Source organism: Fusarium phalaenopsidis, assembly GCF_050370095.1.
Source record: "Fusarium phalaenopsidis strain FUZ10S chromosome Unknown contig_32286, whole genome shotgun sequence".
NCBI lineage: Eukaryota > Fungi > Ascomycota > Sordariomycetes > Hypocreales > Nectriaceae > Fusarium > Fusarium phalaenopsidis.
Genome location: NW_028145413.1, coordinates 1594910 through 1608453, shown reverse-complemented (window position 1 = coordinate 1608453; position 13544 = coordinate 1594910). Strand labels below are relative to the sequence as shown.

The following is a 13544-nucleotide window of genomic DNA, read 5'->3' as shown; positions in this document are numbered from 1 at the left end:
TGGCCTGGTGCTGGTTCTGGTTCTGGATGAGGAAATTCTCCTCCATTCCTCCTTCATCAACTTTCAGCTCAGCTCAGCTCAGCTCAGCCCTCTCCTATCTGTCGTTCGCTCGCTCGTTCATTTCAACTTTTGTCGCTCGTTCTCCCACTAGCTTCAATTGCTGTGCACTTGCGCCTGTTCCCGTCATCTGCTGATACCCGCGCTCAACTGCCCTTCAAACGCGTCTACCGCTGCCGCCTCTCGTCCAGCTGCTGCCCCGCCTACGACCCCAGCGATCCATTGCTCCCCAGGCGACCAGGCTTTGCGACAACGGAGCCGGCCTGGCCTTTGCTCGCCGGCAGTTCTGCGAGTTTTGAACGTATTTCTCCTTTGACAATGTTGAGGATCGCGCAACATGGCATATCATGATGAAGCGGGCAGAGAGCCCTATGCGTCCTATGACTCCTACCAGGGCATCACGCGGAGACCCGCGACGAACCAACCTCACCTCAGCCATCGCGTCTCGGCCATGACCGTCTATGCCGACGACAATCCCTATGATCAGCCTCAGCTCCACGGTCGCGAATCCATGGTCTCGCTCGACTCCTTTGCTGGAAACCCAAGCCCTCCCGAGCAAGAATATGGAGGCCACTCATACTCCCCGGGATCTGGATGGTCCGCCTCGTTCGGCTACAACGGGGCCGGGGGCTCATATGCGCCCGTCTCGGCTGCTGGTCCCCCGCCCTCAAGATTTCCTTCCAAGGCCAAGCGAATGCCCAGCTATGGCTCTGCCCTGGGGCATCCCATCCCCGAGGAGACGCACGATGAGGCGTACGATCTGTCGCTGCTCCAGAGTGCAGCTCCTATGGGCACGTCGGCCCGCTACGACCCGATCGCTGAGGAAGACGACGTTTCACCTGGTTTCGATTTGACGGCCGCCCTGGGGCCCATGACCTCTCACGATGAGGAATTTATGAAGAAATTGCAGGCCAAGGAGGCCAGCGGAACATTGACCGGAGGGTTGGGCCAGGGCATCCAGCCCGACATCAAAGTGCGAGATGCTGATCTCTTGTCCTCGCCCACCATGGTCCAGCGCAGTATTTCGCGCTCATTTTCACGGCGCATCGGATCTGGTCGAGCTGAGGAGATTCGACAGAGAGGGCAGGATGAGGCGAACCGAAAGGGCGAGGTTATCGAGGTCATCTTGGAGGAGGAGGGGCCAGGAGCCGATCTGAGCAGCATGGAGGGACTCAACACCCTGGCCAATGAGGATGACATGCGCCGTTCGACGTTCCCGGTCAAGAAGGAGACCAAGACGGAGATCTTCTATCCCCAACCGAATTGGAAGCCCATCTCCATGCGATGGCCATATCTCCTGCTGCTCATCGTGCTCTCAATCGCACTGGCAGTTCTCCAGGAGGTCCTCTTTCAAAACTTTGGCAAGACGCCCATTATCAAGTTCAAGTCACCCAACGATCTGGACGCGTGGCTTTACTTTGCCGTCAAGTTCCTGCCGACCCTGTGTGCTGTCGCATACGGCGTCTTCTGGCAGTTTACCGATTTTGAAGTCCGCCGTCTGGAGGCCTTTTACCAGTTGTCCAAGCCCGAGGGAGCCTTGGCTTCCAAGTCGATCAATGCCGACTATGTCACTAGCTTCAGCTTCTGGAGGCCATTCCGCGCGCTTAGACTGGGCCACTATGCGGTGGCATTATCATCGATTGCCTCTACCTTTGCCGTGTCGCTGGTGCCTACTTTTGCCGCTGCTTCTATCGTGCTAAGACCCGATCGTAGCCAGCGCATGGATCGTCCGGATGAGCCCAAGGAGATTTTCGTTCATGAAATCTGGTCCCGGCTTCTGACAGGAACCCTGGCCGTTAACGCGGCTCTTGGGTGTGGTCTGCTGTTCGTGTTGCAGTCACGACGGTCAGGCCTGCTGTCTGATGTGAGAGGTATCGCTGGTCTCGCAGGCATGGCTGTCGTGAGTCATATCCTGATGGATTTCAAGGACATGGACACGGCCAAGCACAAGGATATTCACCATAAACTGAAGCGCCGTCGATATATGCTCAGGAACTCGTCTCTTGCGCCGTACGAGGGAAGTAGCGCCAAGTTGGAGGTTGACCGTGAGCAAGACGATGGCGCACATCTTTCTGAGCACCCGCACCCGGTGATGCTGCGGCCGATCGGCAGCATCCCCTTCATCATTGGACTGCTGCTCTTTGCAGGCTTCATTCCGACCTTCCTCTTTACTCCTGCACGCATTGTCACGGACAAGGCTGCTTGGGCGGTGACTGCTCTTGCTGTCATGCTCAAGATGAGCTGGGGCGCCATGGAGACGGCGGTGCGCATGATGGAACCTTATTACATCCTCTCGAAGCGTCGCGCCCACTCGAAGACGCTCACGCTTGACTACACGGCCTTGCCCTTTGCTTACATGCCTCTGCGCGCTCTCCTGAACGGCCACTTCCTGGTCTTTATGGTCGGGTTCGGAACCGTCATGGCCGAGTTCTTGACTATTTTGGTGACAAGTCTTGCTACGGTGGATGGACAGGACTTTATCGTGGGGTACAAGGGAATAAATGACCTTGTCAAGGGCCACTCGGAACAGGAAGAAGAAGACGGGCTCAATTCTGGCCAGGAGACTGTACGGTCATTCTACATGACCCTCGGACTCACACTCTTTATGCTGCTCTACATGTTTGTCGTGGCGACCATGGTCTTCTTCCGGCGACGACATCCCTTCCTGCCACGGCAGCCCAACACGATCGCATCGATTCTTGCCTTTATCCACCAGAGCAAGATGTTGTACAACTTTGTGGGGACGGCCAAGCTCAACAACACGCAGATGGCAAAGAAGCTAGACGACGGCAAGACATATGGCCTGGGCTGGTTCACTGGACGTGATGGACAGACGCACTGCGGTGTGGATCAAGAGGATCTGACGAGCTCATACAAGCACGGCGTGGACTACACGACCATGAACAACCCGTGGAATGCTCAATGGGATGTGCTATAGAAATGGTGGAGTTAGGTCACGTCTCTGGGTGGGCATGGGCCATTTATGACTATGAAAGAACGGATATCATATTATTACATGGATCTATTATGGACAGGGATTTTACTGCATTTATACTTGGACGACTGGGATTGGACTGGATTGGACTAGATGTTTGGCATTGACATATTTCATGCTCTGATACCCTGGGTGTTGTAGTGCATGTGACGCGAGCGGTGCCTTTTGCCATGCAAAGAGTCTTGAAACGTGGTGGACGAAACTAACCTACGGTGAGACTCGGATCATGCTGAGCCGGAGAAAGAGATGAAGATTCGACTCGAGCCCTCTTCTAGCGACACGTGCAAATCTGCAAGATTGATGGGGACTCGTGTCGATCACACACGGCTTCTTTGGACGATGAGTGGGTTTCGAGTTGACGCGTCCATGCCCCGTCATGTTTGAGATTCGTCGACGGTCCATTCACATGCTCTACAACTCTTGTCAGTGACGTTTGCCAGTGGAGAGTCACTAGAGCGCGGGACATGTTGCTCACCGCAGTAATCGGCCATCTCAGGTGAGATGCATGTCAGCGAGAGAAGAACCCCTGACGAGCTTAATCTCCTTCCACCGTACAAGACGAAAGAAAAAGTGCGAAACATTCCTTTTGCGCGGCATTGTCTTGATCTAATTGGCTACTGCGAGTTATGCGAGGGGAAAATCTTACCCCTGGATTTTGAGGCTGTGAAGGGCGGGTTTGCATATTGGTGGGGGAAGTGAGGGGGGGCCACGAGTTTTTGGAATGTTCTAACGAACGAGATGATGAATCTTTGAGGGTGACGTTGTAAGTTCGACAACTGTTGAACTCAATTGGGGATCATCAGGGCAACGGCTGCCGATTACACGAGTGCTAGGCGCCACTGTCAGCAAGGTGAGATCAATTAGCAGAATGCAACGGTGCATTGTATCCGTATGTATTCGCTTGTTACTATTGTGGATGGCCGCGAGTTGAGAACTCGGTAGAGCCGGATGAGTGACTGAACCGTTTTCTATCAAGTGAGACCTTTCATCTCACAGACAAAGGCCGCTTACATTCCACCTACTACGCAGTACTCCGTATACTCTTGCTAGAGTTGGTTGTTGAGCTCACGACAAAGCTTCCTCTGCGGCCACGCCGACGAGTTCGTATTGATGTTGTTAGTGGCAACAACAGTGCACGAGGTCGAACACGAATACTCCCTCAAGCACACAAAGTACGTACGTTCCTGCACAGCCTCCTCCAACTTGCCCATTTTCGCATCTTGAACCTCAATACCAAGCGAATATTCATCTTACTTTGATACGACGGGCTCGCTTGGTCATTGTCTGGGCATACCGTACCGTCTCTTGGGTGGTTTTCTTTTCGACTGACCTGAGGGAGCGAGCAAGGGGTGGATGAGGGCCCCCCTAGTGTGACCATTCGGGCTTCGGCAGCGTTGGAGGGGACGGGAAGGGAGGGAGGGAGAGGGGGCTGTGCAAGCCTCGAACTCGGGGTGGTTGCGTGGATTTGCTGGGTCTCGTAAATTAGACAGGAAAACCTGTGACAGGATGACGAGGTGACATCCGTTTGCTTTGGGAGACAAGAGTCTAGCAGAAGCAGCAGCGACAACAGCAACAACAACATCTTTGGTGATTGCCGAGCATGCGCCCAGCCTTGGCTGAGGGCCATCTGACCAGAGTCGTTGACACAGAGGTTGGGGGAAAAACCAAGAAACCAAGATCTCTGGCAGCCCACCGCCAACGATAGCATGGCCGCTATTCGACGCGGCATGCAGCAGACTTGGTCGCCAGCAGCCCAAAACCGGAAATGTCAGAGGCCGGTTGCCGTGGTCGGGCATCTCTTTTGCATCATGGATCAGCACTCGATGTGAATGATGTCGTTGTTGTTGTGGTTGTTGTTGCACGCCTTGGAAGAAGCCACTCAGTCCGCCCTCCCCGAACTGCAGCCCAGCCCAGCCATTGTTATTGCCAAGTTCTGTGCGTCCTTGTTAGGGTTGTTGTTGTCACCGCAACTCCTAGCCCAGCGCAGGTAGTAGATCTGCACTATCGCCAGAGAGAACCCATCTATTCATGGATCCTTGAGAGATCTCTTACAATCCTCTGACCTCTTCCAGCGTCTGCCAAACCCGAAACATCCACTGAGCAATCTCCAGACTGCCGATTTCGTACGTGTGCTCGCCGCCCAGCGCCAGGGGGGGGCTTCCGCGGTCTTTTCCCTGCCCTGGGAGTGACAGGTATCCACCATGTACCTCTTGTTAGAGCGTATACGAGATCCAAGTCGTCACCCTTGCCCCGGGGGCCCCTTGACTTGTCCTTGTGCCAGCGGCTGGCCTGCATTCCAGGTACCTGCACAGCCCGCTGATTCTCGCGCTAGGGGGAGCGGCGCCCAAGACATGCTAGCAGCGGTACAAGGTCGTTTTTGGTTTTCTTGGGTATTCTTGGGTGTTGAGTGAATACGGATGGTCTCGATACGACGGATGGATCATCATCTTTTTTCTGTTTGCTGACTGAGATGGGTAAATTTGGCCAGGCGTCTGTGGCCCCATCTTCTATTGCCGCTGGAGGTCTCCGGTGACTGCCCGGAGCCACACAAAGCAGCTCATGATCTGGAACTACAGTGCTCCAATGTTGGCATGAATTCAGCGCAACCAGTGACGGTCCGCCCTGGAGCAAAGAAAAAAGATTCCCTTGCCCGGGAAAAAAAACACTGGGCCATTAATCGCCCTTGTCTTCCTCCCCTATCACACTGCAGAACACAAGACGCGGCCAAGCCAATCCGGTCGCTCCCAGCCCCTGCTTCTGGTCCCCATCTTCCACCCCCTGCACGGGCAGGCGACGCACCCGACGCACACGTACCTACGTACCGCAAGCGCAATCATTACCTGTTGGGTACCTTCTTCCACCGTCGGCGCCAATCAATTAGTACCTCCTCCCTCCCTCCTGCCTCCTTCCCTTCCAGGTCCTCTTACTTGCTGACGCTTCCAGTTCGCTGCTGCCGGTGCCTCTTCCTTCCCATCCTCCTTCCCCCCCACACGCAAACCCATCTCATTCATCATCGAACAGCGACAAACGGGAAAAACCCAACCCTATCGACGACGACGCTTCCAGCCACGCCTCATCTCGGAGACGATTTCTCGCCTCGGCCGTTCGCTAGTTTTTCTCTCTCGACTTTATTCTCTTTCTTTTTCTCTTCGTCTTGTTCCGTTTCGTAATTCTCCGTCCGCTCCTCCAGTCGTTCCACGCGGTCGGTCTTCCCTCTCGCTTGCAAGTCCGCCGTCTAGAACCACGTCACGCCTCCTGGAAAACGCAAAACAAGCGCCGCCTCTCCCGACGAGACCAGCCTTCGAATTTTTTTTTTTTTTTAGCCCGCTTCCTTGCTTTTCGACTCCCTTATTCGGACGACTCTCGTCGGCAGTCTTTACGGCCCTGTTTCTGAGCGCGACCTGACCGACGACAACAGGCCCCTGTGCGCCTTTACGACCCCCTAACGACAACAACGCCCGACCGGCCGATCTACCAACCATCGCCAGACCACCGATTGAGGAGCATCAGAATTGGCCATCGCGATGTGGTCTTGTATAATGAAACCGTTGGCGGTCCTCGCCTCAGTAGCCGCCCTGGCGGCGCCCGTATCAGGTGAAAAGTTGCTCTATTCCAACTCTCTCAACGCCTGCCAGAAGGAGAACGGTTTCAGTGCCAGTATGTTCCAGGTCACCTTGACGCCAAACAACGGTTCCGCAAGAGTTGTGGCCGCTGCCACTTCGTCCATCCAAGGCAAGGTCATCTTTGACATTCGACTGTCCGCCTACGGCTATCAGTTCCTCCAGAAGGAGTTTGACCCTTGCACCAACAACCTTCCCGGTCTCTGCCCCATGGTTTCTGGCAAGATTCCCTTCAAATTCAACCTCCCTGTCGACAAGGAGAACCTCAAGCAAGTTCCTGGAATCGCCTACAGTGTTCCCGATCTGGATGCCACCGTCCGTGTTTACGTCAACAGGAGCGACACGAGAGAGCCTGTCGCTTGTGTGGAAGCCGACTTCTCCAATGGAAAGACGGTCGATCTCGTGGGTGTCAAGTGGGCGACCGCCATCATTGCTGGATTAGGACTTGTCGCCTCTGCCATTGTGTCGGGTGTCGGTCACGCCAACACGGCTGCCCACGTCGCTTCCAACTCTCTCTCGCTTTTCGGTTATTTCCAGGCGCAGGCCATTCTCGGTCTTACTAGCGTTGGACTTCCCCCTATTGTCTCGTCCTGGACTCAGGACTTTCAGTGGTCTATGGGCATTATCAAGGTCGGATTTATGCAGGATATTTTCACTTGGTACCAGAGAGCCACTGGCGGTACCCCCGAATCTATCCTCTACACCGTTGGCTCGATTTCCGTCGAAGTTCAGAAGCGAAGTCTGCAACTTGCCTCGAACAGTGTCGACCTTTTCAAGCGTGGCGCGGCAATGATGCCCCGAGCCATTGTCGACCTCGCCAAGCGTGGAAACATTCAGAACGATGACGGCACATATACCGTCTACGGTATTCAGCGCGTTGCCTTCAAGGCCAAGATTGAGTCGACAAACCTGTTCATGACAGGTCTCACCTTCTTTTGCGCCTTTGTTGTCATCACGTTCCTAGCCCTGGCCGCCTTCAAGGGTATCTTGGAGCTCTGCGTTCGCCAGAACTGGATGTCCAAGGACAAGTTCATGGATTTCCGCAACGGCTGGCTCACCATCCTCAAGGGTGTTTTGTTCCGCCTGACCCTAATTGGTTTCCCCCAGATGACTATTCTCTGCCTTTGGGAGTTTACCCAGCGCGACTCGCCGGCCGAAGTTGTCCTGGCCGTCTTCTTCCTCTTTGGCATGATCTTCAGTCTCGCCTGGGGTGCCAGCAAGGTTATCCGCATCGCCCGCCGCTCCGTCGCCATGCACCGCAACCCGGCCTACATCCTCTTCTCGGATCCCCAGGCTCTCAACAAGTGGGGTTTCCTCTACGTCCAGTTCCGAGCCTCCGCCTACTACTTCATCGTTCCTATTCTGATCTACACCCTGGTCAAGTCCATGTTTGTGGCCCTGTCCCAGAAGAACAGCGTCGCTCAGGCCATTGGCTTCATTATCATTGAAGTTGGTTACCTGATTGCGGCTTCGGTTCTCCGACCCTGGATGGACAAGCCCACCAACTCGTTCAACATTGCCATTGGTGCCATCAACTTTATTAACGCAATTTTCCTTCTCATCTTCTCCAACGTCTTTGGCCTGCCCAAGATCGTCGTTGGTGTTGTGGGCGTCATTCTCTTCGTCCTCAACGCGGCTTTCGCCCTCATCCTTCTTCTCATGCTTATCGTGTCGACTACCATTGTCTTCTTCCGAAAGAACCCCGATGCGCGGTACCAATTTATGGCCGACGATCGTGCTTCCTTCATGAAGTCCCAGACCCAGCTCAACACAACGACTGAGCTTGATGCTCTTGCGGCTACCGCTCGAGGCGACAAGACGGGTTACAACAAGCACCTCGACCTTGACGAGGAGGACTCGATGTCTTCGGAGAGCCTTCGGAGGCGAGCTGAGATGAACAACCAGTCCCAGTCCTCGTTCCACCGAGGTGATGCTCCTCCCCGATCCCCGGTGAACCCCTCGATGCCTCTATTCCCTGCCGACGGACGGCCCCAGAGCCCCTTCCGCTCTGCTTCCCCTAGCCCTTACCAGCAGTCGGGGTCGCCGCTCGTTCAGCAACGGTCAAACAACGACTCTAGCCCAGGTGGATACCGATCACAGAACAACGCCAGGTGAGTCCAGACAACCTCTGCAACTTTTGTACATCATATGCTAATTCAATACAGCCCATGGCAGCGAGGTGCCGGCTATGATCACTAATTGATATAATGCCAGGAGCGTATACCTGTTTTTGACCAAGGGCTATATCGTCTGCGCCCTTGTTGGGTAGACTTTGCATTCACGCGATTTTCTTGGGTCACGACTGTAGCGGACCCTGGTAATCAACAACACACGACCACGCCAAGACCGTGTTTTCTTTTATTTTTGGATGGCTTTTTTTATCGAAAGCATGACGACGGCGTCTGCGACGAGACTTGGCGTTGGCGAATATCGAAATCTTTGAGCTCAGTACGAGTATTTGCTTTGTGTATATAAACCGTATCGGGAAGGGACAAGTAACGGGGGAACATGTTTGTACAGCTGGACTGAGTTGGCTCAGACCAACCAGCTGATTTTCGATATCCGAGGAGGACGATGTAGTCAAGACATGGCTGTGGCGGCTGGGAAGCATAGCATAGCAGCCCGGTCATTGTCTTGGCCAATACAAAAATATTCCAATACTTGGTTTACTATATCTTGAGCAAATGATGGTTGCTGAGTATGGGCAACTAAAGGCAAGTCTTGGTCTTGTGATGGGACAAATGGAATCGTGTGACCTGTTTTGTCTATGAAAAACCTATGGAAGAGTCATCTCAATGACTTGATCGCGCACCAAGAATCTGAGTACGATGCCCAACTATCTACTAACCAGTATTGAACCGATCATGATAGCGAATGATGTATCCCTCTACACTCACTCACGCCCACCGCAGAAAGAGACAAGAAGGAAACTCAATGAATGCTAAAGCTAACCCAATTCCTAGGCTGGTCCTACAAATACAATGATTACTCCATGGAAGAAACGAGGGCCGGCACACACACTGACCAAGGAAACAAAAAAGGACAAGACGGTGCTGCTAGAGGGAAGAAGAACAAGGGGAGACTGCAGGAGGTCTTGTGGTATAAGAGTATTGATACAAGAATGGTATATTGAAGCAAAAGACGAAACAGAAAAGAAAAATGTTGGATTGATCCCACATAGGGAGGTGTGGTTTGTGTTGTAAAAGATAAAGGAAACGGAAGAGGAGGACTAGAGGTGAGAGGGTGTGATGCTTCTGACAAAGTTGATGGTTGACAGAAGCAGGAGAGTAGAAGAAGTAAGGATATGAAAGAGAGATGAAGGAAAGGAAGAAGAGGACAAAGGAAGAAGTATTTAGTCAGCGCCGTAGGTCGTAGTTTAGCGCTGCTGTTGGTGTTGTGGTTGTGTTGGCCCCCTCCACTTCGAAGATGAAGTGGCTCGTGATGGATGTTTAACGCCCCGCCATTTCCCGTTCGTGTTGACTTGCACCGTCCTTTCCCAAATGGAAGTTGTCGCAAATTGTTTCACTGCCCAACCCCTGCCTTGCCTGGCCCTGCCACTCTTGCGCCTTTCAAACCAACCTTCTCGACTTGATCGTGCGTGAGCATTTGATTGTGTCTTGTCGTCTCTCACTTTCTCATTTCCATGTCTCTTGGACGTCCTCAGGCTCTGAGCGAGCGCTGAAGGAATAACTAGTGGCGGCAGCCACGTCGATCATCATGCAGGAACCGACCCGTTGAGGAGCATGCATCGCTAAAAGGCAAAGCCTTGCTCCATCAACTTGTCGACGTCGCCTCCCGCCGCCTGAACCGCCTTCATTGCCGCCTCGCTCAGCCGTCGCCGTCGCTCCATAGCCTCGCGCTCTCGCCGCGCCTTGGTCTTGGAGCTGCCGCTTGGAGCCACGCCCGTCATGAGGATGCTGCCGTCGCTGGGCGTGAAGTTGACGAAGCCAATCTCACCTCCCCCGCCCACGCTGCCGCCGCTGGGCTCCCGTGATCGTCGCTGCTTGCGCATCGCCGTCGGGGTCCCGGGAACTATGCCTCGCCCTGAGGCGCTGCGTGCTGATGTCGCTGATCCATTTGAGCTGTGGCGCGAGTGCGCTGTTGCTGGCGTAGGAGATGCGGATGGTTGACGAGTCTTGCGGATCGGTGAGCACGAGAGGTGTCGGGCACCAGACGAAGGGGCCCTCGGTGGCCGATGGCGCTCAGAGGTCGCGTTCGTTGGTGGGATCGGAGGTGGAGGAGGAAGGTAGGTCTGCGCGTTGAGCGTGAGGTCGTGGACAGCAGCTGGAGCTGCTCGGGGCTGTGGCATATGGATCATGAGCCCTGGGGCGTTGGGGTCGTGGACCTGGTACTCGTACGGCAGCTCAGCGTGTTGGGCGTGCATGGCCAGGTTGAGGTTTGCGTTCTTCTGCTGCTGCGGATCGACCACGACGTACTCGCCGTTCTGGCTGATCAGGTTCAGGTCCCACCATCCGCTCTGGTGAGGGTTCTGGGCCATGTACTCGTGTGCTGCCCATGACTCTGGCGCGGATCCCGCCACGACGACAGGGTGCGAGTGCCCCTGAGGCGGCTGTTGGTGCGGGTGCGGGTGCGGGTGCGGGTGCGGGTGCGGGTGCGGGTGGGGATGTGGCTGTTGCTGGTGTTGCCAGGCGGCTTGGTGTGCTTGTCCGGCCATCTCGGGTGGAAAGTTGCCATGCTCCGGCTTGACTCCCGGGGACTCGACCGGTGTGTGGAGCCCGTTACTGCTGAAGAACCGGAGTGAGTCGGCCGGGGGCGGCGCGGGTATCTCATTGAAAGGATCATCGAGGATTCCATGGACGAAGTGGGCGTTGTCCGGCCTCCCAGTCGGAGAGTGTGGGAACGCGTCGTTACCGTTACCATATTCGTGATGCTGCAGCCTCAAGGCTCGAGGCGGATTGTCCATGGTCGGAGAGGCTGAGCGATCCATGATGATGGGCTTCTTGGCCTTGCGAAGCTTGCCGGCCTTACGAATGGTGGAAGAGAGTGCCTCGACAAACTTGTTGGGCTTCCTGACGTTGGTGTTGGGCGGTGTCGGCGAAGAGGGCTGTGAGGCGGGTTCTCGCTTCACAGGCGAGCCCTGTAGTGAGATACCTTCCACTCGAGGCAGCGCTGGGTCGGACATGGAGACCCGGGGTACCTGGGAGGGCTTATCGGTGGTGAAGTCATCACTGCCCGCAAGCGCGAGACTCCGAGGATCAATCTCATGAGAGAGTGTGGGCGCGGTAGATGAGCTGGGTTGAGATGGCATGGTCGCGTCGACCTGGGAACTACAAGAGAAGAAGTCGAACTCATCTTCGGTTGTTGACACGCCGGATGAGGCGGTGGACTCGGCGTGATGATCGAGGATGCTGCCTGGCAAAGTGGGCACGGCAGGATCGGGACCGTGAGGATCGGCCATGGAGGAGGGGATGTCGGTATCGAAGTTGATAAACTGACCAAAGAAGTCGCTGGAACCATCATTGGGGCCATCGTCGAGATCCTGCCAGTAGAAGCCCGGTTCGCGGTCGACGGCCTCAACCCGGTAGGGAAGGGTCCAGGAGGCCATTGGTATCCTACTCGGCTGATCCTCCGGGTTGGTGGAAGCGGGCGGATGAGGAGACAATGGGGGAGGAGTCAGCCAAGCGAGTCACCTAGGGCTGGCTAAGAGAGTTATTGGACGCGACGGGGATGTCGAAGTCGAGGTCGAAGTTGGTGGCATGAAGGAGGTGAGAGCCAAAAAGATGGCAAACAGGATGAGAAGAGATTCTTGAGTGAGAGTGAGAAGAGAGCGGGAAGAGAGAGGCGAGAGGCGTGAGCCAGTCAGGAGAGAGGAAAACAGAGTTCGAGATGAGCAACAAGAACTCGGCCGGGAAGCGAACGAGGCCTCGGAAGGCGTGGCGTGTGTGGGCGAAAATGATGGGTACCAGGTTGGCCAAAGTCAAGTCGATGGAGCAATGGATGGATGAGCCAGGGCAACGGACGGCGTATACAACGGGCGCCAGAGGAACCGGCGAGACACGGGGAGACCAAAACAAGGATGGGAGATGTTTGATGTCTTTGTTGCTGTTGCTGGGCAGAGCGGATGGCGATGAGAGGGATCAGGAGAGGGCGACGACAACGATAACGACAGGCGCAAGCAAGAGAAGGAGAGCTACGAATTCACTCTGGCGTAGCAACGACCGTTGCTGCTTGGGGGGGCACATTTGGGTGCGACAGCGGGAGGAATGCACGAGGCTATGAGGGAGCATTCCATTGACGGAGCGGCTCTCTTGTCACGGCAGTTGATTTACGCCCTTTGTCTACTGGGGAGGGACAAAAAAAGGACGATCACTCTGCGCAGCAACCGTGTCCTCTGATGGATGACATGTTTTTGCAGTCAAGAGCATGGACACTAGGAGTCATATCAAGGAGACAAAGAGTTTTGCTCAGGCACGTCAGGTCGGGTGTAGTGTGTGGTGGTGACGCCCATGGGAATAGTAACGGGGGCTGGCGCGCCTTCTTGGTCAGGTTGCCTTGCATGCCCGAAGCCACTCGAGACCCAGGGCGCTCGACGGCCTGAACTATATACGGGTGTACCTACGTTAGTATGGGACGGGAGGGCCAAGACCAAGCGAGACTGAGGAGGAGCAAGAGAGGAGGCGAGGCCAGGCGAGGCCAGGCCAGGGCGATCCGATGGGCGATGGGGCGGAGGAGGATTTTGAGTTGGGTCCGGTTACGAGAATGATGTGACATTTTGGCTGGCGGGTGAGAGCGGGTGAGTTGAGTTCTATGGTAAGTGAGTGAGATGGATTGATCAGTGAGTGAGAGTGGTGATGATGGTGAGTGAGTGAGCGATCGATCAATTGATTATTGAGTTCCCTGTACTGTCACTC

At 55.1% G+C, this 13544-nt stretch overlaps 3 protein-coding genes across 3 annotated transcripts; 2 read left to right on the top strand and 1 right to left on the bottom strand.

Annotated features, from left to right (window-relative positions):
• Positions 1-394: 394 nt before the first annotated feature.
• LRP88_02821 (DUF3433 domain-containing protein) lies at positions 395-2995 on the top strand (the record flags this gene model as incomplete). The annotated part of the gene is made up of 1 exon (XM_083239460.1): positions 395-2995. The coding sequence occupies one exon, from the start codon at positions 395-397 to the stop codon at positions 2993-2995; it is 2601 nt and encodes an 866-aa protein (XP_083104590.1).
• Positions 2996-6576: 3581 nt separating this feature from the next.
• Positions 6577-8871, top strand: LRP88_02820 (transient receptor potential ion channel family protein; the record flags this gene model as incomplete). The annotated part of the gene is made up of 2 exons (XM_083239459.1): positions 6577-8783; positions 8838-8871. 2 exons carry the CDS (start codon positions 6577-6579, stop codon positions 8869-8871), a joined length of 2241 nt encoding a protein of 746 aa, XP_083104589.1.
• A 1552-nt stretch (positions 8872-10423) lies between these two features.
• On the bottom strand, positions 10424-12238 carry LRP88_02819 (uncharacterized protein; the record flags this gene model as incomplete). Its single annotated transcript, XM_083239458.1, has 1 exon — positions 10424-12238. One exon carries the CDS (start codon positions 12236-12238, stop codon positions 10424-10426), a length of 1815 nt encoding a protein of 604 aa, XP_083104588.1.
• Between the last annotated feature and the right edge of the window lie 1306 nt (positions 12239-13544).